General features: G+C 35.5%; 1 protein-coding gene across 3 annotated transcripts in view; it reads left to right on the top strand.

The window, feature by feature from the left end:
• The window catches only part of LOC145666460 (3'-5' RNA helicase YTHDC2-like), a 220,606-nt gene that overhangs the window by 164,025 nt on the left and 31,031 nt on the right, over positions 1-25,550 (top strand). For all 3 annotated transcript variants that reach the window (XM_081733700.1, XM_081733699.1, XM_081733701.1), the window contains exons 13-18: positions 1,405-1,532; positions 3,609-3,743; positions 8,045-8,233; positions 11,061-11,180; positions 12,680-12,837; positions 16,757-16,871. In XM_081733700.1, coding sequence (XP_081589826.1) covers positions 1,405-1,532; positions 3,609-3,743; positions 8,045-8,233; positions 11,061-11,180; positions 12,680-12,837; positions 16,757-16,871 — 845 coding nt within the window. The remainder of the gene's footprint in view (positions 1-1,404; positions 1,533-3,608; positions 3,744-8,044; positions 8,234-11,060; positions 11,181-12,679; positions 12,838-16,756; positions 16,872-25,550) is intronic.

Genomic DNA, 25,550 nt, shown 5'->3' with positions numbered 1-25,550 from the left:
CAAAGAAACTTATACATGAACCAACAAGTAAGTGTTAGAATAGGGGAAGAACTGACGGAAGAGAGTGCAATTGGAAGGGGAGTTCGACAAGGATGCTGCCTCTCGCCAACACTATTTAATGTCTATCTAGAAGAGATAGTGAAAAAGATTTTACATGATGATGACGGCATTTCGGTGGGAGGTAGAATGATTAGATGCATAAGATTTGCAGACTATATGGCGCATCGTGCAGAATTTGAAAAGAAAATCAATAAAATGTTAGAAAACCTGAGGATGAGCTTTGAAGAATATGGGATGAAAATAAATGTTAGAAAGACAAAAAACATAGTGATTGGAATGAAGAGGTCTGTGTCAAATATAAAACTGGGAGGGGAGCAAATAGAACAAGTGAATAGTTTTCGATATCTGGGTAGTATTCTTAGTAATGACATGAAGTACGAACGTGAAATAAAAGCAAGGATAGGAATGGCGAAAGAAGCCTTTAGGAGGAAGAAAAGTCTGTTTTGTGGGACCTTGAATAGAGAGTTGACGAAAAGACTCATAAAATGCTTCCTGTAGAGTGTTGTACTGTATTGGGCGGAAATTTGGACATTACGTAAAAGTGATGAAAAACGACTGGAAGCATTCGAAACGTGGGTGTGGAGAAGGATGGAAAGAATTAGTTGGGTCGAGCGGAGTGGGTGTTAGAAATGGTGGGGGAGAAAAGAACACTTTTAGATATTGTTAAGAAGAGGAAGAGAAACTGGTTGAGACATTGCCTAAGAAGAAATTGTATCATGAGGGATGTCATAGAGGGTATGGTGGCGGGAAAGAGAGGCAGAGGGCGAAGGAGACTACAATTAATGGGTGATATAAAAACAGAAAGATCATAGTTGAAGACGAAGAGGTTAGCGAAGGACCGTGGAGCTTGGAAGCTTCTCAGCTGCTGCAAGTGACCTGCCAGTAAGGGCAGAATACCTATGATGATGATTTTAAGTAAGAAATAGTTTTCTTCTTATGGAGTGTAGAACTGCAATTTTACAATTCGTTTTAAATCAATAGCATTTCAATGTTAGTGTATTTTCCTTCTTTGAAAATACTTCTATTTTTTGAAAGGAGAGAGAAGATGAAGTACTCATTGAAACACCGTATTCAATAACAGTAGTGTAGACAGAATAAATTTATAAAATAAATTTATATAAGCACAGTGGTAAGAAATACGAACGAAATAAACGAAGAAGTAAAAACTTGAATAATGTCGAGAAATACGTGCTACTAGTTGATAGACGCAGAACCCGAACCAATAGCAAGCTTTTGTCTTTGTGACGATGTACTCCCCGGTTTTTTAAGCCACAGTGTGAGTTATTAGAAACAGATATTTTAGAGTTTTTGCCTGCAAAATTTATGAATAATTTTTCTTTGTAGGTGCTATTTTAGTGTTCTTGCCGGGCTATGATGATATAATCACTCTAAGAGAGAGAATTCTTGCCGAAGAGAAGAAACTTAATGAATCGTGCAAAGTGGCTCTATTCATTTTGCACTCTAATATTCAGGTAAGCAGATATATAAGAAAAGAATAATTATAATTTTGTCAGAAAATCATAAATCATAATGGTGAGGTATGAAGAGAATTAAGAGTAGTCTCTGGTAGATTTCTCTTCAGAGATGTATGTTAATTGTAATGTTGGTGCTTTACTGGTTTCATTGATAATCATGTAAAAAGACAGTTCGTAATCAAACAGACATCTTAAACGTCAAAAAAATTACAGCTTCATGGCACTACTGACTATGCTGATTTGCATTTTTTGTCAGCTTTAGGTATAGTGACATATACTTGAAGTTGAAAAATACGTATCTATTCTTTGATACAGCGCTGTTAAATAATCTCGAGAAAAAATTGATGGTTGGACAGTTCGAAGATGATATAAATCAGAAAAGTAAATTATAAATTGCCTTGAAGATTCTGCTGTCCTCTATTAGCCGGGTAGTTTTTAAGTTAAAGAAGTCCAGATTGACTTGTACTAACACAACTGATAGTTGCAAAACACTTGATAAAAGGAAGTCTTCTTCCAAGGCCACAGATGTTGCAGAATATTTCCAAGTGAATCGTTATACAGCTGTCCAGTCAAGCCATCGTCAAAGAGCTGCAAGCTAAAAACATTCCTCATCAACCAACATTGCAAAACGGAAACTGGATAGCTGAAATATCCAATTCCTTTTGAGCGTAGCATTGTCGTTTTCATCTCAGGTGACGGTTCCTCATTCGGTTTTCATACGAATCATATATGAAACAAAAGAAAAAACAAATAGAAATTCATAAGAAATGATTGCATCTAACTGAGCGTACAAAGATTACAGTTGCGTTGTGGGATGTTATTTGACTTAATGGCACTCTGAATTCGTGGCATGTGTGGAAGATATTATTAAAAATACTTCGCCATATTGGATTTCCATAGAAATGTTTGATCTACAGTGAGACGATGCTTCCAAAAATATGCTTCGGATAGTGGGGTCTTATGTGGTTTGCTTGACGAAGGAGTCAACATTTCACTGGCCAAAATGACGAGTTATTGATTCCATGTCCAACAAGGTTGAAACTTTGAAGAGAACAAATGGTAAGACAATTAAATTGAATATTCATAGTCAGCATTTGTATGGTGTCAAATGGATGTTATGAAATAGATGACAGACCAAATGTCAAGGGTTGTCTCTGTAAGTCGTTTATGTATGTATTCGTATCATAATTCATTCACATAAACCGCTGAAAATAATGTAGCTTACGTTGGAAACCCAGTTATGATTTGAGCTTCATTTAAAACACAATCAATATTTGTACATTGTTTTGCGAACAGTGCTTCATTTAAAGCAGAAAATCTCTCGTTCAAAATATCTATATTCGAAGGGAACACTCGCAAAATAATTTCGAGAAGATATATAGTTAATTGGAATTCAAAGAATAAATTACAAATGCACAAAACTGAACGTGTCGCTGGTGTTAATAGATCTTCCATATTCCCACCAATCAAATTTTTCTTTTATTTAGAATTCGTATAAATTAGGACAGTCTCAAGAACATTGCGAATAGAAGTTGGAGATATTGGGTTAAATTTAGATAAAATTAAGTGAGTTAATTGGAGTTAACATCAGTTTTAAGCACCACTAGGATTGAAACCATTATTCGTATGTATATCTGAGATAAGCACCCTTATTGAGAATTGAACCCGGAACCACATGTAAAAAGCACACATGTAAAACCCTTGGTCATGAAGAAGCACATAGCAAGCACAGAGAAAAAACAGATAGTAACAATAGTCATTTAAAGTTATAAGTGTCATACTTACTGAAAGTTATCTGATAAAGTAAATTTTATCGTAAGAAATTAACTTCGAAATGTCACTGCAATGTATACTGTTTTTCTCCCTACATCCTAAAAGAGAGGTAACCAATAGGTCGTCCCTTACATTGTGTTAAGCTGATGCCGTAAAACAAATAAACTGTAGAAGCAGAAATGTAGAATTAAAATAAATTAACCATAAAGAAAATATAAATAGGCGTTGAGTATGTTTATAAGAAGTTAATTTTTATCAATATAGAATAGGAGACAACTAAATATTCACATTATGTTTCAGACATGTGATCAAAAGAAAGTATTCCGTCCTGCACTGCCTGGAACACGAAAAATAATTTTAGCAACCAATATCGCAGAGACGAGTATTACTGTTGATGACGTGGTATTTGTTATTGACTCAGGGAAAGTAAAGGAGGTAAGGGAAAATTTAATCATTCTGTGTTCATCTTAATAGTAGCATTATTACATAACAACCAGAGTTGCAACTTCTTAGTAAGCAAATATTGTGAGTTTGTAGTGAATAGTATCTTGCTTGTGTGTTTTCTTTAAGTTCTCCCGTTTTCTCTCTTTACCACGTATTCCGCCAATTCTTCAATTACTGGCAATTATTTTACCATCTTCTGTAACCTATAGAACGTAACCACGCATTAATAATTTTTCTTTGTAAGTAAGGGTAAGTGTGTATGAATACTGAATATCAATAGAAAGTAAGCTGGTGTTAGATTTGCTAGTGCAGGTGACTAATTGGTTGTTGAAAATAAAATTATTTGTGAGATAAAGGACCCTATTTCGTACCAGCCTTCTCAAAAATTGCGGAGCTTAACGCAGCGCGTTACATGCAAAATCAGTCATAAGTGCTATCCCTATAATGCAAGCTAAAACGCAGATTTTGCGTTGCGTTGACGCAAACCGTTACAGAATGCTGTCCAAAGTCTCAATTGTATAGTCATCTTTAAAAGACATAACAATTGTTGATTGAAGTTATCCTCTAATCTGTCTTCTATACATGACTTTTTAACGTCTTGCTGCAACAAGTACTTTCCAGGAATATGTCATAATAGCAGCGTTAAAACATTACTTGTTCCAGAGACATGCACAAAGATGGATTGATATATTTTTTAAAAAATCAGTGACAAATAATATTTGTTGCTCACATTACTGTGTTTCATTGTATCGATTTCTATCTTTACAACGTATAAACAGAGATTTGAAACTTGTTGAGATTCGCTGCATTATACGGAAGGAAATCAGAATCTTGGAGTAACCTTGTTAGAATATTAGCAATAGTTCTTTATTCCTTTCAAAACTCGCAGCATCCGGTACATATCACATTCCTCGAAAAAGTGTCACGCAGTACATGTTACCTTGGCGATAGAGTTGGTTATCTATGTTGCGAAGAGTCCATAGATAGATTGAGCCATGAGAGTATGTGGTGTCCATATGTTTCCTCAGGCGTTTCCGCTTCGTTCTATTACTTTTGCCCATTATTACGATAATCTATCCTGGTGTCTTGTATGGTTGCGAAACATGGTCGCTCACTTTGAGCGAAGAATATAGACTAAAAATATTTCAGAACAAGATCCTGAGACAAATATTCGAACCCAAGAGAAACGGGAATGAGGAATGGCGGAAAGTTTTTAACGAGGAACTGAATAATTTATACCATTTACCAATTGTTAGGATCATCAAGTCTAGGAGAGTCAGGTGGACAGGTCATGTAGCCAGAATGGAAGAAAGTAGGAACGCTTTCAAAGTCTTAACTGGAAGACCAATCGGAAAACGACCATTATGAAGACCTAGCCGCAGATGGGAGGACAATATAAAGATGGATCTCACAGAAATAGGAATACAAGATAGAAACTGGATCTAGTTGGCTAAAGACAGCAATCAGTGGCGAACTTTTGTAAGCGGCATTGAACCTCCGGGTCCCATAAGCTATGGAGTTATTTATTATTCTTCACTTGGATTGTATTGCGCATTGAACACTTAAAGAAAAGTAAAGGGATGAAAATCAAGGTAACAGAGAAAGGGTCGTTTCCTCATATCTCGTAATAAAAGATAGCATGCTTTCTCTATTAACTTTAATGACTCATGTTAAAATTTAGCAAGTGACTAGTATTAACTGGAAGAGCTATAAAAAGTGGGGCGGGAACTGAGAGAACTATTCTCAATATCTATACAAAAAGATCAAAGTTTTTTCTGAGGTTAATAGTAACTGTTGAAGAGAGCGTAATATAGCCTCTACCATGCAATTCAATATTCATTTGTCTATCCCTCTGTCTGTAAGCATATACCAACAATAAATTTGATCGCAGTTTTATAGTGGAAATTGCTCGAAATACAGTGATGAATTTATTTATTCACAAAGTTTCATACAGCATTAGACCAAATAGCTGAAACCATACTACATAAAAAAAGGTAAAAGATAGAAAAAAGGTTCATCTCTCGAAATACAAAGTTCTCATCAATTGGGTTCTAAAGTTTCTCTTGTTATGTCCTGTTGACAATGTATTGTAATCGTGCATTAGTCTGTAGAAGAAGGAGCGCTTTACAATCGATAACCTAGGTGTCCCGTAAGTTAGCAAATTGAGATAGCGAGTTCGCTTCCGAGGAACACGAAAGTTAATCTGCGATAGTAAAAATTCAGAATCACTTTTGCCATTGATGATTTTATACAGGTAAAGTAAATCAGCTCCGCGGCGGCGTTTGTCAGGGGAACGTAGGTTAGTTGAAGACATTAGTTCTTGTTGCGCGTAATTACGTAACTCAGGAATTCTAAATCTTAACTATGGCACTATGGATCGACACTTCTGTAAGAGAGTGCATGGCTTCCTTGCGTGAATCAACAATTTTAAGTAACTCACTTTTAGAATTCGAGTATTATAAATCCATAGAGCAAACCCAAAATCTGTATAGTAAGTAGGGATGGGCAAAACCGGTTTTTATAAAAACTGGTTTCTAGAAAAACCGAAACCCGAAAAACCGATATTTCTCCAAAAAACCGGTTTGGTTCTCACCGAAACCGGTTTTGGTTTTTCACCGAAATTGGTTTCGGTTTTCTCCGAAACCCGGTTCGGTTTCTCACCAGAGTAGAGTTCTCTGTAAGTTCTCATGTAACATATGTAACTTCTCATAAGAAGGAAGCAATACCGGCTTCGACAAAAATCACACTGGTTTTAGTAAAAACTAAAAACCCAAAACTGTTTTGGAAAACAATTTTTTTTTCTGTGGAAACGGAATCGGTTTCTGGAGAACAACGAAACCTTATTCTGGTCAGAAATAGAACCAGTTTTGGGGAAACTGAAACCGGTCCCGATGAAAAATTGAACCAGTTTTGGAGAAAACCGAAACCGGTTTCGGTGAAAAACCAAACCGACTTTTGGAGAAAACTAGAACCGATTTTGAAGAAAACCGAAACTGGATTCGCTGAAAAACTGAAACGGTTTTAAAGGAAACCGAAACCGGTTTCGACGAAAAGCCGGTTTTTGTGCCCACCACTAATAGTAAGATTCTTGCTAAGCTAAGTACATTTGTAACAATAATTACTGTACATCAGGGCACCAGCAGATTTGAGATGTTTGATCAGTTCTGTCTGTTTGAACTGCTAAGCGGTGTTTCATGGGTGCTTCGAGCAAGGGCAATTAAACACATGTAAGGTATTTCGATCAAATGCTGAGGAGTTGCTAATTATCGAACAAGTAACACGCTCAATCCCAAAGCATGTCTGCACAACATACGGAAAGACGTGTTTGATTATGATTTAACTTTATAATATTGTTTTGCAATTATATTTGCTTAATGGAGTTATTTTTTTAAACTCTTTTTTTTTTCGCTGAAACTGTGTTATATAAAACTTAAAATTAAACTAAATACAATTATATTTTTCTACAAAAGGTGATAGAAGCTTTAAAGGATTGAGATAGACTTCAGTTAAATTATCTGTCACCAGAAACTCATGGTATGGAAAACAATCTGAAAAGAGAAAGCAAATAAATAAGGCATATATAAATATACAGATATCATAATGTAGAAACAGTTATCTATTAAATTGTTGTATTCTGATTTTGTTCTGTTTCAGGGTATTTAAGTTTATAATAATAATAATTTTGAATTTGAAATTTCCTTGGTCATTTCTATTATCTACGATATTAGGCTAAGTTTATACCTATGTTCGATTCTTCGAGTACAAACTCCTTTCATTCGTGTCTAACTGCGTTATTTTCTTGGAGTGCTACGTCAAGATGCGGCTCGGGCCTATGTGCGATTTCTTCGATCTTCAACGATAGTGTGGTATATACATTTATTTCGTTACGCGTTATTTATCCTAGCTCTCATACTCACCTCGTATGTCGACGTCTTGTGTGTTGATGTAGGACAATCTTTCGGGAAGTCTGGAAGATGCAAGAATGCCGATCATAAAAGGTGCAAGTAATGGATTATGATTCGTCAGTTGCAGGAGCTCCTCAAAACGTCGACCCAGTATCAAGATTAATAGAATCCATTTGGTGGCATATACGCACATCATGTGGCGGAATCACTTTGTCTACCGCCACAGTTTCTTAATTGTCCTAGTCTCTATATTGCTTTCCTTTATAAACGTATTACCGTTATCATTTTAAGTTTCGGCTCTGTTCCTGTTTGAATTTCTTTAAAGAACATATTGATTGGTAGTTTCATATTAATATTTAGTATATTTTCCTTTGTTTTCTTTAACAGAAGTCATATGATGCAGTGACGGGTATTTGCATGTTGAAAACTGTTTGGATCTCAAAGTCGTGTGCTATGCAACGGAGAGGACGTGCCGGACGTACACGTCCAGGAGTCTGTTATCGATTGTATTCAAGACTTAGGTTTAATGCAATGCAACAGTTCCAAACACCAGAAATCTTACGAGTTCCTTTGCAGGTAAGTGTAAATCAAAATATTAAATTCTCTATCTGTATTTATCATATCACTTCGTATTCCGCTATTTTCAATGATAATGATAATTATTATTATTATTTTGCTAACATGCAGTAATTTTATTAACTAGCAGAAATTATTTTTCTACCTCAGAAAATAATGCATGGTTCTATAAATTTTCTTTTTAAAGCTACCGAAGAAATTGTTGTGGAAACATCGAGATTCTTATAGACTAAACTTTTATTTCGTTAGGTATGTACTAAGTTGGAATCGATTTAATGAGAGTGGCCTCGTGTAGCGTTGTCGCTAACGCTCTCGCCTTTGGTGCGAGCGGTCCCGGGTTCGATTCCCGGTGGGGGCACTCGGTCGAAAAAGTGCAACAGCTTTTTCAGGCCAGCCACTTTGTTTAGGTTTTCCTGGGTTTTCCTCATTCACACCAGTCAAATGCCGGGTTGGTACCTAACTTATAGGTCCCAGGCCGCTTCCTTCCTTTCCCAATCCTTTCTTCCTTCCCTTTTTCCGGATAGTGTGCTCGCCGAGGGACGTCATTCCTCAAACGTGACGGGTTAAATGGCCATGAGGTGCCGAGAGCCCAGAAATCTAAATCCTAAATCCTAAAATCCAATTTAATGAGAAGTAAAGAGATTAAAACAACACAAAATTTAATAGAAAGGTAATACATTATCCTGTTTGCAGTGCATTCCACAGCAATTTATTCTCATAAATGAAGAAAGAAGTTCTCGTTTACATATTCCTGAAATGTAGGGGCAGAGATCTCGTGTTACATACTTGCAAAATTTCAGACCCATAGTCAGGTAAATGAGAAGGAATGTATCATTGACCTATTTACAGATTGTGTAATATTCAAGTAAAGTTTATTTAAATAATCTATATATTAAAATGTTAGGTTTATATGTTTGTAATCAAGAAAAGTTTATGTGTGTGTGGCCAATTCTTTTGACAATATCTCGGAAACCACAAGCTCTAGAAAGATCCCGTTTTCACTGATTGATTGCAAATTTTGTGTAGATTGTTCAGTTCTAATTGAATATATTTTTTTAAATGGCCGTTATTTCTTTATTACATTTTTAGGGGTACACTGGAAATAATTGAAGTTTAAAAAAATATAAAGCGACATATCCTACGAATTATACATTCCAACACCACGACTTTGTATACGGGGTTAGTATATCTCTCCGGCGTTTGTTTCATGTGCAAATGGTAATGAAAAACGAAGGGTAACCATTTCTCCAGTCTCAAGATGAATCTTTATTGTTTGGACTGTTTTATCCAATGAACACCATATATCGCTGACATAATTAATTGTGTGTGTAATGTATTTACTTATTACATACTGCAGGCAAGAAGAAAGAAAGAAAACACTGATCACACATGAATTAAGAACTCGAACCGCAAGTAAGCTCAAATCTTGCAAATGGTGCGAGATACGGAAAAAATAATCGAAAAAAAATCTTCCCTTACCACTTGCCGATTTTTATGAAGACATCCTTCACTTCTATCTCTAATGGCACATGTACAGACGTTGTGAGGCATGACAAGGAGATTCATGTTCATATGTGAATGATGCGTTGTGTAGAGAGCGCAGATTCAGCTACTAATAAATAAAATTTAAAACGAAACTCTACATCTCATGTATATTTTAATGAGAAATATTTGCACTGAATAGTTGCTGGTTGCCTGGAGTTGAACGTCTCCTTTCACAGCCAAGACTGTTTGAGACCTAACCTACTGTTTAACGTGAGATTCGAATCACAATTTTGTGTGTGTGTGTGTGTGTGTGTGTGTGTGTGTGTTTGTGTTTGTGTTTGTGTTTGTTTGTTTGTTTAATCCGGGGCAAGCACTCCACCTGAAACTCAGGAGCATGTGTGAAGAAAGCATACAGGGTGGCCCAAAAGTAGGTATACACCCCTGCATTGATCAAGTATAACATTCTATTTATGAGTTCATTTGCTTCGTCTCTTCCGAGCTTAAGATGTAAGTAAAAACATATGAAGAACCAATAATAAAGATACTAAGTCTACCTGATGGATAACTATAAGAAATGATATAAAAAGCAATGAGTTGATCAGTACGGGACTGTATACCTACTTTTGGGCCACCCTGTATTATTAACCAATAAGCCAAGACGGGTCATTAGTGAAAGTTTGTGACTCCAGATGGCAAGTGAACTTGTAAGAAATAAGATATACCGTGTCTTTTTGTCGTATGACGCAAGTTGTGTTTCATTGTATTTCATATTTCTCACGCAATTACTTTACTAGTATGCATGAAAAATTGGAATGTAAGAAGTTCGATCACCCTCCTTTTTCAGAAGCAGGTTTTACATCTAATATCTTCAAGATGCGCCCTAGTGTTTTAAAGAAAAAATAATATTGTCATGTTAGTATTGGCCATGGAACGTAGTATTTAAATTATAATGTTATCGACCTTACACTATCGAATACGGTAGCCAAATGAATACAATGGAAAAACACAAGTGAATGGTACTGATAATAAATAATATATAGAGAAATCATACGAGAATATTATGAAATCAAACGATATATAATACGTAATGTAAAAGATAGCTTCAGGTTCGAGAAGTGACCATAGCGTTTGTTAATAACCCAGATGCTCTTCTTGGCTACAGTCTTGCAAAATCTACGTCTTTGAGTGTTAAAAATTGGTTCTTGTGATTACTAAAAGTCACAAAGGTGATACACAAAATAATTCTTGTAATACATGTTAATTTAATAATATAATACACATAATAATTGTTGTAATACATGTTAATTTAATAATATATTTTATGCTTGTCTTTTGATTTCAGGATCTTTGCCTGCATACCAAACTATTAGCACCATCGAACACCCCAATAGCAGATTTTTTGTCTCGAGCTGTAGAAGCTCCATCATTTTTGGTTACAAGGAATGCTGTACAACTCTTAAAAGTACGTTTTATGTGAAGACTTATTTCTAACGTATTAACAATCTTTTATAGAACTAAGTTTATATGAGGTATGAACTTCAACGTGGTATCCTTGTTGGCATTATAACTAACCGATCATAAACCACTTACCACTTACGCAATAAGACGAGAATATTATCTATAAAATCACAAAGGGAAGCTTTTTATATTTTTTAAATTTTTTTTCATATGTAGATGAGTGTAAAAGAAACGATATTATACTGGTAGCTTATGCAAAGAACATTATTTATAGGGAATATATATTGTGGTTCCAGCTTATGATTTGGCTCAGTTTTCGAGTTTAGCGTCCCGTTCAGCGCCGAGGCTATGTGAGAATCACAATTTGAGCTGAACGTACAATTGCAATGATGTAGAGATAAGTTTGTAGAACAGTTACGATAACTTTTTTAAAATTAAAATTTGGAAACTTTTAGAAATACTTTCCCTGGTTATTTGTGTACCCAATTATAATGAATGTTGCTTCCAATTTAGTTTTGTATGTAAGGTTTGATACTTCTTTGAACTAAAGGAAGTGAGTTTCATGTTTTGAAAAAAGTGGCTCTAATACCTGAACTGGCTCTGGGTAGATTACCTTTATCTAACAATGTTGATTTCATAAACAGTAGTAGTACAGTAAATTTCATTTAGTATGTAAAGACTGTGAACAGTATTTCCCCGGAACATTTTGTTTGAATAGGATGACGGGAAAGCTAACTGATTTTGAAACTGAGGATATAACAAATATTCTATGTTGTGTTTCAGTATTTTCAAAAATATTTCTCATGACAAATATTTTTTGTGGATTTTTAAAGCTATATGCTGCGAAAAAAAGAAAAAGAAAGAAATATATATACAGTATATGTAATATAATATAAACATGAAATCTTTAATGTCCTCTGTTACGCCTTGTAGATCAAAAAGGTGGATGATAATTGCAAGTGATTGATAATGAAGAAATTGGTTGTATAAGAAGGGAATAATATATATATAAATGATCCACGAACCACACATGTAGATCAAATCAGGGATCTTTCGCACGACTACTGAGTGACGTGTCACCTTCAAAAACTAGTGCTAACTCAGTTGCTGACATACAAGTGTTATACACAAAAAATAATATATATATATATTGCTCTCTAGAAACAACGCCCAATATACAACTTAAAGAGGTGAGAACTGATCAGAAGATAACCTTGTACAAATTATAGCTTCTGGATTCGAATAGTAAAGTTATTAACGGTATTTCTGGCTTTTAGTTTGATTACCCATATACCTTATGATGAAAGCATTTTAGGTAGCACTATAGAGGTCATTTGTATATATATATATATATTTCAAACTTTTGTGGTTCATTTTGCTTCAGTATTATTCTCGTATTTAAATGTCGGGTGATATTTGAGAAGTGTTTAGATATATGAGAACTGTATAACTTCCTACTTGTTTTGTGTGCTGGTTTTGACCTTGTATTGCAATTTATTGTAGACCATCGACGCTTTAGACCCGTGGGAAGATCTCACAGAGCTCGGACATCACTTACTAGATCTGCCAGTGGAACCTCGACTGGGAAAGATGTTGCTTTATTCTGTTGTGCTGAAATGTTTGGATCCTGTGTTAACTATAGTCTGTTGTATTGCATATAAGTAAGTATTGTAATATTACAGTTCAACATTAATGCATACAGAAATTGTGTTGCGTGTAATTCTCTATTTTGTTTAATGTGAAACACTGTTACAGCTTAAGGAATTAAACTGACACATGAGTAGAAATATTGACTTAAACATTAACCTTGGCTTATGCCTATACCTAGTCTAGCCATAAATATTGTCACAAACTTTTGGCTTTGACTGTAGAACCTGTTGTGCAGGTGGCAAGGTACAATTTAGCTCAAGGTCAGCCCTGGCCAGTGTGTGTCGAACAAGGAAAGAGAACGGGTGGATCTGCTTCGCTTAAGCATGGAATGGAGTGAGTACAAAAATAGAGTTGCAGTGTTTGCCTTGCATAAGGGTGGAAATTCACCAAGTGAGATTTTCAAACTGCTGAAACTTTTGAAAATCAGCAAAAGATTTGTTTACCGCACAATCTAGCAGTTTACTGAGACCGGCAGTGTACGTGGCCGGCGAAGGGATGGTCGTCCTCGCAGTGTGAGAACAGTGACAGCTGTTAAAGCAGTGGCTGCTCGTGTGCGGCGAAATCCACTCCGGAAGCAGAAGATCATGGCACGGGAGCTCAACATGGCCCCAGGATCAATATCAAGGTTACTTTCTGAAGACCTGAAAGTCAGAGCTTATCGGCGGAGCACGGAGCATTTCTTGACACTACAGCTGAAGCAGCAGAGGAAACTGAAGCAAGACAGCTCCTACAGTGGTACGTCAACAATGGACATCGGCAAATCCTCTTTGCCGACGAGAAAATCTTTACCATTGAAGAGAGCTTTAACCGCCAAAATGATAGGATATATGCAGCAAGCTCTCGAGAAGCTCGTGGGAGAGTTCCTAAGCTTCAAAGAGGTCATCACCCCTCCTCAGTCATGGTTTGGTGGGGGGTGAGCTATGAAGGCCACACCAGACTTCACTTTTGTGAGCAAGGTGTAAAAACAAGTGCCAGGGTATATTTGGAAACTGTTCTGGAGCCTATTGTGAAGGACTTGAGTGACACCATGTTTAACAATGATCACTGGACCTTCCAGCAGGATTCTGCGCCAGCTCATAAGGCAAGGATGACACAACAGTGGTTGGAGGCCAATATATCAGATTTCATCTCCAGTGCTGAGTGGCCTTTGGTAGCCCCGATTTAAACCCTCTGGACTACAAACTGTGGGCAGTGTTAGAAGACATGGTCTGCAAGAAAAGACCCTTCACTTAAAAGTTTGAAGCGTTCCTTGGTGGCAGCAGTGGCGGATTTTCCTATTGATACTCTCCGTACTGCAATAGATGACTGGTCCAAGAGACTCAAAGCCTCTGTGCGTGCCAATGGTGGAAATATTGAAGTTTGATAGGTGCCAATTGTAAAGAATATATGTGGTTATAACATATTAAAAGCAGATTGAAAAATCTCAAACCGTATTTCATATATTCACAAAAAAGTGTGTCACAGAATTTATGGCTAGACTAGGTAATTTAATGATTGGCAAAAAACCTTGGCTTATGTCTATAATTTAATGATTGGCGAAATTTTCAATGGCAATTTCTATCTTCCCAGTGGCGTTTTCTTAAAACATCGACTGCAACTCTAGTCATATCTCATGACATCAATCGTTATGGTATACAAGAATCAAACAAAAACTTCTTTCTGAGTTGCAGTTGATGTGAATCGATGTTATAATTTCAGATTCTCATATGCAACCGAAATGGTTACCAAGATCACCTTTGATGTGCATATTTCTTACCTCTGTTTCGACACCATATGGATAATTGTATCTTGTTAATTTATATATATATATATATATATATATATATATATATATATATATATATATATATATATATATATATAAAGTCCGAACTAATTGGGACCACAGGTAGTCCGGATTTTCAAATTGTTCGTATTTTCGTAAATGACCAAGAAAATGCCATTTAGGCTTAAATATACTGTACAATATGCTCTTTTATCGATACAGTGGCCATACAGTACATACAGTAATTACAATACCGTAGGTAAGGCTACTTACATTTAATATTTGTGAAGAACCTGCTCTTACACTAAATTATACTGTTCTTGTAACTCACATTAAAATTTAACTTGTATAGGCCTAAGAGAAAATAAAAATATGTATGACAAACAATTACATATGAATAAACTTCTTACGGATTCTTACAGATAAACACTGACTTCACACAAAGAAAATTGAATTAGTGTACTGTCATTAGCTTCTATGGACCGCGTTCGGATTATCATATATATATAAAATTCTGGCTTAAATACAGAAGCCCATATCGAAAGCAAGCTCGCTATATGAGGCTACAGAGGAACCGTGAGGCCGTACGTGGCATGGCCACAATATCCATCCATCTACATGAGATGTTAGAATTGATATTAACAATTATAATAATAATAATGAAGTAGACATGGGTCGATAGCATGATTTCCCAATATTCCATGGTGGTACAAGTTTCTGATTGCCAATACTTGATAACCAACAATATTTTTGCCTAGAAATGTTCTACACAACAAATAAGGCAATGTTTTTCCAAAATATAAATGCCAATAATATTTCTTTACTATCATTTATTAAGACATTCAACCATTTTTAAATATTTATATGAATTTTATACTGTTGATCTCAACGCTTATTGTTTGCTAAAGATAGTAGAGTTTTACAGTTTCAAGTAGTCACTCTGGAATTATTAATATGGGTTGTTAATACCTCATTCATTTGATTCAGAGAATAGAATTAGTAACACTGATCAGGCTACACACATACTGGGCAAGAAAATAATTTCTGTTTGAAATACCGTTTTTTGTTTGTTCGTTTTTAATTTTCCTTAGAGGAGCACTCATTTTTTTGTCACTATTAGAAGCAAATAGTTCTTTCTGTTAGCACAATTTAGTTGTACTGAGCTGAATCTCTCAGAGGAGACGACTGTTTTGGTGATATGAATCAGTATTTCACTGCTAATCTTAGTCATTGTCAATGAAATTATCAAGTGTTAAGTTCTTTATTTGGAGTAATAATAAATACTGATATCTTGTAAGTGTCAAATTATTAAGGTATTAACAATATTCATGAGCACATAGAACAAATATATCACGGTTTTATACTTCAATCTATCCTTAATAATAAGTAAAATAAAATATTTAGAAGTAAATCCAGTAGAGTATGTTTGATAAAGTAAGAATCAAGTAATGTGATACAATAGTATTAATAAATAAATACGGCAAGTGGATTATACTGAATCATCACTCGGTTAATTATGTAATATAGAATATGACTGTGAAATGTGTCATTTTTCAATGAAATGACAGAGCTTACCTTTGCACCTGTTACCCTCTTCTTTAGTTTATGTTGATATTTCGACTCACTCTGGAGTCATGTTCGCAACTTTTGTTGTTGTTGCAGGCTGGAATTCCTATAATGCCATCATTGTCTGCTTATGTAATTCCTATGAAGAAAATTAACCCTGAATTCCCGGACTCCAGTAGATTTCTTTAACTTGATCCATTTTACACTTGCAGTAAAGAACCTCACGGCACTGTGTGTAAAGTGAATAAGGTTAAAGAAATCGACTGGAGCCTGGCAATTCGGAGTTCATTTTCTTCATAGGGTTTATATAAAGAAGACAATGATGGTATTATAGAAGTTCCAATCTGTAACAACAACAAAATATGCGAACATGACTAGAGTGAGTCGAAATATCAACATAAACTAAAAGAAGGGAGTAACGAGTACAAAGGTAAGCTTTGTCATTTTATTAATTTGAGATGTATTTCACAGCATCTATCCGTAAGTATACATTATTTTTTATTATTGTATTTATTTCTCTAGTTTTAATTTTTGTTTGAATGAGTAACAATAAATACTGGTTCAGTGTTAAAGACTAATACATTTTCTTCTTTCTCTAGAGACCCATTTGTTCTTCCATCTCAACCGTCTCAGAAACGAGCAGCAATATCCAGTCGAAAGAAATTCGCAGCTGGTACTTACAGCGATCACATGGCTTTACTTAGGGCTTTCCAGGTAAGCTGAAATTTCAGTCGTATAGAAACTTAACTCCTATTAATGTATAGACTTCGAAGTAAAGTGTTAGTTACAAGGAAATCGCATCAAATTACTTAACAGGTAAGAACTACAAAAACTTTATTCCCAACGTTTTCATAGTCTGGTATCCATGTACCTGTTTCACACTCTAAATGAAAGTATCAAATACATACAAATCCTTGTAGTAATGACGATGTCGCATAACTGCATCTTAAATATGAAGATTGGGGTTCCACACATTGCGAGCGTCTGCTACAGTGATCGAACGATGTAATTTAAATTCTCTCTCCCGACGTAGACGCAATTCTACATGCAAATTAACATGTTTGTTCTGCTGTTCTTTTGTCTTCTGAAAGAATATGATAATACTGTTGCTTAATTAGAAAAGTAAGTCAGATATTAAACGAAAGTCGTTAATCAAATGTTTGATCTAAAAGTTAGTAAAAATAAAAGTGATACATTATGTAAATAATATATTATTAAAATAAATATATATATAAATGATGCATTATATTTTTGCATCTAGTGAACGAAAAAAAAAAAACAACTACTACTACTTTAACGTAAGTCTGTAAAGGTTATTGATTTTTATATATTGATGCGAGCTGTCTGGAGCACCCTCGTGGCTATGTGGATAGCGTACGCACCTTTGGCGGGAGAGATGCGGGTTCGATTCCCGGCAGGAGTTCTTGTGATTCGGATCCCACGTTAAGCTGTAGGTCTACGTCTCATACAGCCTCGCTGCTGAACGGGACTCTAAACTCAAATCTAATCCAATCCAACGCGAGCTGTTTGATTAGCGTTAATTGGAACAATGAAAGAGATACTGCGAAAGCGACTAATATTTAACGCTCGCGCATCTATTTCTATATCTGAGGATAATACAAAATTTTGCCATATTTGTTTCCAAAGTTTTGTTTCCGTTGTGGTGTGTACTCGATCCTGCTAACTTTTAGGATGCTGATATTGGAGTCAGCAAAGTTCGGTGTAGGAAAATATTAGAGTAAGGGAACTTTGGTGCAAAAACCTCGGTATAGCACTAATTTTGATTATCAATCTGTTTAATAACTTCTGTTTCTAACATGTGTAGTTAAAAGGAAAATTTAAAAAAAAGAAAAAGAAAAAAGAAAGAAAAACGATAATTAATTGGATCTAAAGACAATTCAGTTCAGTATTTTCATCTATATCACAAACCACTTTCTGTGGATATCCTGGAGATTTTTACCACTATTCCTTTTCTCATTTCTTCAGTTGAATTATGTTATAGTGCAATTATTATGGAAACATTTATTTATGAAATATAAACAAAATTATTATAGGAGCTATAGAAAACTTTGTCCGAAAAAAAAAATCCGAAGAAAATTCACTCCAAGATTAACCCTTATAGATTTTTTCATGAAAAATCACTTACACCATATTGTAGGGTTTTTAATGAAATATATATTTGTGAAACATGAACAAAATCACATGAGTCATTTTTGAGAAAATTGTCCGAAAAGAACTCACTCCAAGTAGAAACTATCACATCTGGGTTTTTCCCAGAAAAATCACGTAAACATATTTTAGGGTTGTTAATAAAACATTTATTTATGAAATATGAGCAAAATCAAATTAATCGATTTTGAGAGCATTACCTGAAAAGGACTCATCCCCAAGAATTAACTATCCCTTATGGATACTCGGCTCATGGCAGCCTCATGTGGTATGGTTTGTGTTGAGAAATCTCCTTTGCTTCAGAGCAGCCTCCAGGGATGTTAGAATAAGTAGAGCCTCTTAGTCCAGTGCAACCTTCAGAGCTGTTGTGCGTAGGCGATCAGTGGTCAACTGATTCCTCCTTGCTCTGTGGTTCCTTTTTTATAGTCCCTCTTCAGGTGGCTCGTCCTCTTTCGGTTACCATCGTGTTGATCTTTGTGTCTTTTCTGTTCAGTGTATTGTCTACTTATTAATAAACGTTAGCACGTGTCGCCCATAAACATGTACTCATGTTGGGATGAGGGAATCCTTACAATGTATATATGTTTATGGGCTATATATATATATATATATATATATATATATATATATATATATATATATATATATATAGATAGATAGATAGATAGATAGATAGATAGATAGATAGATAGATTGTATTCCCGTTTTGGTCAAATTAGTTATCTGAATTTCTGAATTCTTTTTAAATAATAAGTATAGTTCGTTTTCTTGCAAAGACGTTGCAATTTATTTTCATTTAACCTTGACTTGTTACATATACGTATGTTCTTTGCTTAGGCTTTTCTTCAATGTATGTCGTGACTAGTGTTGTAAAATTTCCGTAAATTTTGAACCTGTTGGTAAAAAACCGTTTTTTCCGGTTTCTTTACGGAAAAATTGGGAAAATAGCAAAAAAATTTACATTAGGTTAATTTTACTAGTAATAGAACCGTTTTCCTTTTGAACGTGTGAAAAATGTAAGTCGAGAAATTTCAATATTACGTATATATATATAAAGAAGAAATTAAACTGTTGTATTTATTCTTGAAAATTAATAGTCTGTACTCATTACATTTATGTGCTTTTTAGTCGCTTATTCGTGGTTGTGCATTAATTACGGAAATTTTACAGTTACACACAAGTCTACCATCATGAAGCGTTTTTGTTGCAGCAAATAGGGCTCTTGGGTGAAACTGAGTTCTAAATATGCTCTTTGATCTGGTGAAATCTTGTTAATTTTATAGAAATTACTTCTTAAAAAAGAGAATGGCAGGCAAATTTCACTAATACTCATGCACTAAAACATTTAATTACTATTAATATTCTAATATAGACTTTTATATAAACTTTATGTACAAAATTTTGTATGTAAGCAAATATCGGTTGTGTAGTGCCACATGCACAACTCTTGAACAACCATACCGATCTCGATAAAATTTTCAACATAGATGAGCTTCGGGCCTGGGATGTTTTTTATCATTTCACTTTGAAGGTGCAACTTGGAAGCAGAAAGGGATATATATGGAATTGGTTCGTGTGGTTTTTAATCAGAAATTGAAGCTTTATTTCAGAAACAAAATAAATAAATACGTTAACAAAATATATATCTATATTGTCCATCGCTAGCCACTACTTTCTCCCATCTTTCAGGCAATTTACGGATTCCGTGTCGAAAGAATTCCTCATCTTTTGAAGCAGTCCAATCAGAGATCTATTTTTCGATATTTTTTTTTTCTGAAGAAGTGAACCGCTGTCCAACCAAATCGTTATTCATGCAATCGAACAAGTAGTAGTCAGACGGAGCAATGTCTGGTGAATACGGCGGGTGGGGTAACACTTCCCGTCCGACATTTTCCAAGTAGGTTTTGACCGGTTTTGCGACATGTGGTCGAACGTTATCATGTTGAAAAATAAGTTTATTATGTTTGTTATTCCATTCTGGTCGTTTTCGGGCTAGAGCTTGCTTCAAACGCATTAATTGTTGTCGATAACGTTGTCCATTAATAGTTTCACCAGGTTTCAGAAGTTCATAGTACACCGCACCTTTCATATCCCACCATATACACAGCATAACCTTTGCACAGTGAATATCTCGTTTCAGTTATGATGGACCTGGTTCACCTGGCTTCACCCAGGCCTTTTTTCGTTTAGGATTCTCGTAATGAATCCACTTCTCATAACCAGTAACAATTCGATGCAAAAACCCCTTTCTTTTCTGTCTTTGAAGCAGCAATTCGCAAACGTTTTTTCTTGTTTCAACGTCTCTTTCTTTCAGTTCATGTGGAACCCAATGTGACATCTTTTGAATCATTCCCATGGCTTTGAGGCGTTTGGAAACTTGTTTGCTCAACTCTTAATGCTTCTGCAAGTTCATCCTGCGTTTGACACGAATCCTGATCAAGTAATGCTCTCAATTCTTCATCTCCAAATTTTTTTGGCTGTCCAGGTCGCTCTTGGTCTTCCAAGCCTAAATCACCACTTTTAAGCCGTGCAAACCACTTTTGGCACATTCGCTCAGCTAGAGCATGGTCACCATACACTTCCACCAAAATACGATGACTTTTGGTAGCACTTTTCTTCATGTTAAAGTAATGAAGAAGAACTCCCCGCAAAAACATTTTATCAGGCACAAAATGCGCCATTTTCAGTTGAATAAAACATGTTTCCGCTTCAACCAACTGACATATACTAAACAAGATGTGCAATGACAGTAGTTTTCAACGCATGTTTGGATCAACGAAACTATGGGACAATAAGCTAGTTACGCCATCTCTCGTAAAACCGCACGAGCTACTTCCTAGACCAAATATAAAAATGATCGAAAATGACCCATATTAGTGTCGTATCCATAGTTTTCGGGATCGCTGAGATGAACAGTAACAGTCCGATGTCGTTTATATCCAAATTCAGCGCCGCAACTAGAGGGAGGGAGAAGGGGTAGATATATAAGAATGATCGAAAATGGCCGACATTAGTGTCGAATCCGTAGTTTTCGGGATCGCTGAAATGAACAGTGACACCCCCGATGCCGTTTAAATCCAAATTCAGCCCCCATTAGTACTCCTAAAAAGGGAGGGTGACGTAAAAGTAATTGAAAATTACCGATACTAGTATTGAATTCATAGTTTTTGGGGTCCCTAAGTTCATTGGTGACAGTTTTGGTACTCTTTATGTCCAAAATAAAACGTATTTTCCCTGTGCGAAGAACAGGTATTGTACTAGACTTTGATAACAACAAACGAAAGTTTCACATGTTAAATTCTTTAATATATTTCTCGCTGCTCAAATTTACGCACTTGTGCGGTGTATATATGTTTGTGTAAATAAGATCATCTCTCTTTTTGAGTTGTTCGAAAAATATACAAATAAGAAAGAGGGATTTGTACCAGACATCAGAAAGCTAAAAAGTAAAATTAAAACCTGTTGCTTTAAGTATGTTTTCTGCTAGCGAAATACATTGTATATACCTCTGGTGCTTGGGGTCCCGGGTTCGATCCCAGCCCCCACCAAGTGAACTTTGTTGTGGACAAACACCGTGTGCGTGGGTTTTCTCGGGGTTTTCCCGTTTCCTCCCACTTTCTTCATTCCACCATTTCATTCATTCTTCATCATCACCGTCTCGTTTCGCCTAACCGGCATAACCGTGGGACGTAAAACTCAAAAGATTTCATTTCATTTTACATTGTATATATGCTGCAGACACGTTACAGCAAATTAGATTAGCATCAGGCGAAGAAATAGTTTTTAAATTATATTTTTCAGCTTTTGCCAATATTTCGAAACAAAAGAGTTTTCTAATGGGTTCAGAATTTCCGGAAAATTTACACAGCACAAGGTAGATACGTATATCCATAAAATATATTTTGATTTTAACATACCGGTATTAAATGAAATGAATCTGGTCCCGTTATTTTAACACTTCCCTGACATAAAGCGGGAACTTCATAAAATTGCTTAAGACAGTTTAAATGCGTCTATATTAATTAATCTAACTAGCATCATATTTTGTATTTTTGTAGCCGTAACTCCATTCTATCACGGTGCCAACTTTAAAGGAGTGGTGCACATATATTTGTCGCTACAAATTTTCCCTATTCTAATACAAGAAACATAAGTACTCATACTCAAACATAACTGTAAACTAAGGGGCCGCGGTGGCTCAGTGGTAGAGCGTTTACCTCTGATGCTTGGGGTCTCGGGTTCAATCCCAGCCCCCTCCAAGTGACTTTGTGGTGGACAAACACCGTGTGTGTGTGGGTTTTCTCGAGGTTCTCCCGTTTCCTCCCTCTTTCTTCATTCCACCATTTCATTAATTTCATTCGGTTATCACCGTCTCCTTTAGCCTAACCGGCATAACCGTGGGACGTAAAACTCAAAGATTTCATTTCATTTTTCATAACTGTAAACTAGTAAATATAAAGTAGTTTTCACTTCAAAGCATAGTGTAGTATAATATTCGAAAATTTCAATTTTTCCCAAAATTTCCGTTTTTTTTTTCCAGGCCTTCCCAACACTAGTCGTGACAGATGAAGGGAATAATAGAGATCTTTCTTTATATTATGGTATTGGATAAATATACAGGCTTAGTAATATCAGTCTTATTATTGAACTAATATTGTAAGACAACTATATTCTTTACAAGTGTAATTTCAGTAAAATTCATTCTTTGCACTTCATTAAATTTAATCTGTAGAGGACATGATGTAAGAAAATGACAGTTGTTTTCTCGATTTCTCATAATATGTATTTTTAATCATTGTTTTGTTCCAAATGGGAAATAAAATCAGAATAGATCCATTCATTGAAAGTGGCATCTCCTAAAAGCCAGGAAGCAATGATTCTGTTCATTCCTTTCTCTGTGTCTATGATTAGCAACTTTTTTTTTTTTTTTTTTTTAATTTTTAATTTTTTTAATGAGATGTTCTTTACCCATTCTCTACAACTGACCATCGTTTATGCCAACCCAGATGACTGTACAAATTTATTCAACTATGGATGCCCTTTTGTTTTGTTCGAGTATGCAAAGCATTTTTCTGTTTTCAACATTTGTAGAACATCAACAAGTAACTAAAATAATCATGTTGCAAGGTACATACCTGTATCTATCGTTCTACGTGCAAGAGATATAAAAATTTAAAGGAGCAGTTCGAGTTAAAAACAAGTTTGGTGCAATAGAAAGAGAAGCAAAAAATAAGAGACCCGTATTTTTTATATCTTGATAGGCCGTCTCGTTCAGCTTCTACAGGCATTTGTTTTTGATGAATCGTAAATGGTGACGCCATGGGTGGGATACGCGAGAAACTCAATGTGAGTCAGCAACCATTCCCTTGTACGCAGCTGATAAACCTTTAATAGTGCATTGGATTTAATAGATTGTGTTTTGGGTTTGTTAGCAGTCTTCCTCTGTGTTGAATTCTTGAGGGAATTTTTTGTTAGTTGTTTTTCCTATAGCATTAGTATAAAAAAAGAGTAGAGAGAGAGCAGTAATTACGCTTGTTGTGCGAAACCTAACCTTGGTGCGAAACAGTGTTTCTTCCAGACATGTTTTTAGGGTGGCACTGTCTCCCAGAGCTCTGAGACCAAAATAATACGTCTATAATATAATAAATATAATAGTACTGTGTAAGAATAATGTGCCTCTCCGAATACTAAGTTTCCCTTCCCCTCCCTCCCGGATTTTTTTTCTGAAAGAAACACTAGTGTGAAGTAGAAAACACGTGTTAGTACAGCGCGTGCTGTGTTTGTGAAGTGAAGTAGAAATGCCTAACAGCTGCTGTGTTTTCGGTTGTAATTCTTGTGCAATTGAAGCTGAGGACGTAAATTATCTTTTCTTGCGTTTCTAAGTCGTGAGAAATCACCAGAACGATATAAATTATGGCCCAAGAAAATCAATGGCTAAAAAATGTACCAAATAAAATCATCCGTGTTCCAAACATCTTGAAGAGCCTGCCTTCGAGAAGTCAAGTTTACTGAAAGAAAAGTCAATGCCAGTGGCAGATCTAGGCTGGGGCCGGGGGCCTAGGCCCCCAGTTTTTGAGTGACAAAATTGATTTAAGCTATTATTTAGATATTTTTGAAAGTTTTTAGTAAACATGATATACATATCATAGTCTGGGTTCTGACTTTTCTCCCCCCTCGTGAGTTTTTACCGTCTAGATTCACTTCTGGCTAATACCAGGAGAATTATTTACACGCAAACTGAGAAAGAATGCTGTTCCAAGTATATTATTGAAAGGTTTAAAATCTGAGCCATTGAACAAGCACCGATCTATGTCCAGTTACCAACGTACAAATATCGTACAAGACGCAATTGATGGTTGTAGTCAAGACGAGGCATTAGAGGGTAATAGAGACGATGTCACTCATGATTTTGAAGATACTGCTGTAGAAATAAGCTATACAATGTGAATTAGGGAGTGAAATATACCGGCTTGTAGAAGGAATCAGTGACGATGACTGTTCCTCAAGACATTGATCCGTCGTTTAATTTCTCTGTATCATGTGACAATGATGATGAAACGGGTGATGAGAGTTGTTCCGCGTACAGCTATGAGAATAAAAGAAATTTAACCGGTGAAGTGTTTTTCGTATTCTGGCAAACTTTACAGATGTTATTTCATTATTGCCTCATATGTTACGCTCCTGTACATACCTTGAAGCACAAAATTATAGGGTCAGCGTTAAAAATTGCATGGGAATCGGAAGAATGATTAAAGAAAAGGTACTTAGGTGTTGCAGCAATCTCGTCCGCCATCTATGTACTTTTTTTTTTTTTTTTTTTTTTTTTGAAACGCTGAACTCATGCTTTATAGGATACGTTTTATACTATTATAAAAATGTTTGTACAGCCCACCATCAGATATCATTTTCTACATGCAGATGATATTTGTAAGTCTTTGCAATCAGTTCTGGAAAAGGAACCCGCACTTAGAACATGCCACCGCACCTCTCACAAACGAAATGCTTGGCACTGTAGTATGTAAGCCTGCTCTCGCTTCTTGCCCACCTATGACGTCATCACAAAATCTTTCCTCCTCTGTTACTCGCTAACGACTGAACGTATCGCGATCAAACAAACACCGTTCCTTTTAGAATTTTCAACTCTACAAATAGATATAAATTGTAAAAAATGCATTTCTAAGTCGAACTGCTCCTTTAAGAAGTTAACTAGCACTTTAAGAGGCG

Source organism: Thermobia domestica, chromosome 12 (genome assembly GCF_964235325.1).
Source record: "Thermobia domestica chromosome 12, izTheDome1.hap1.1, whole genome shotgun sequence".
In the NCBI taxonomy this organism is placed as follows: domain Eukaryota; kingdom Metazoa; phylum Arthropoda; class Insecta; order Zygentoma; family Lepismatidae; genus Thermobia; species Thermobia domestica.
This window is presented reverse-complemented; position numbering and strand designations above follow the sequence as displayed.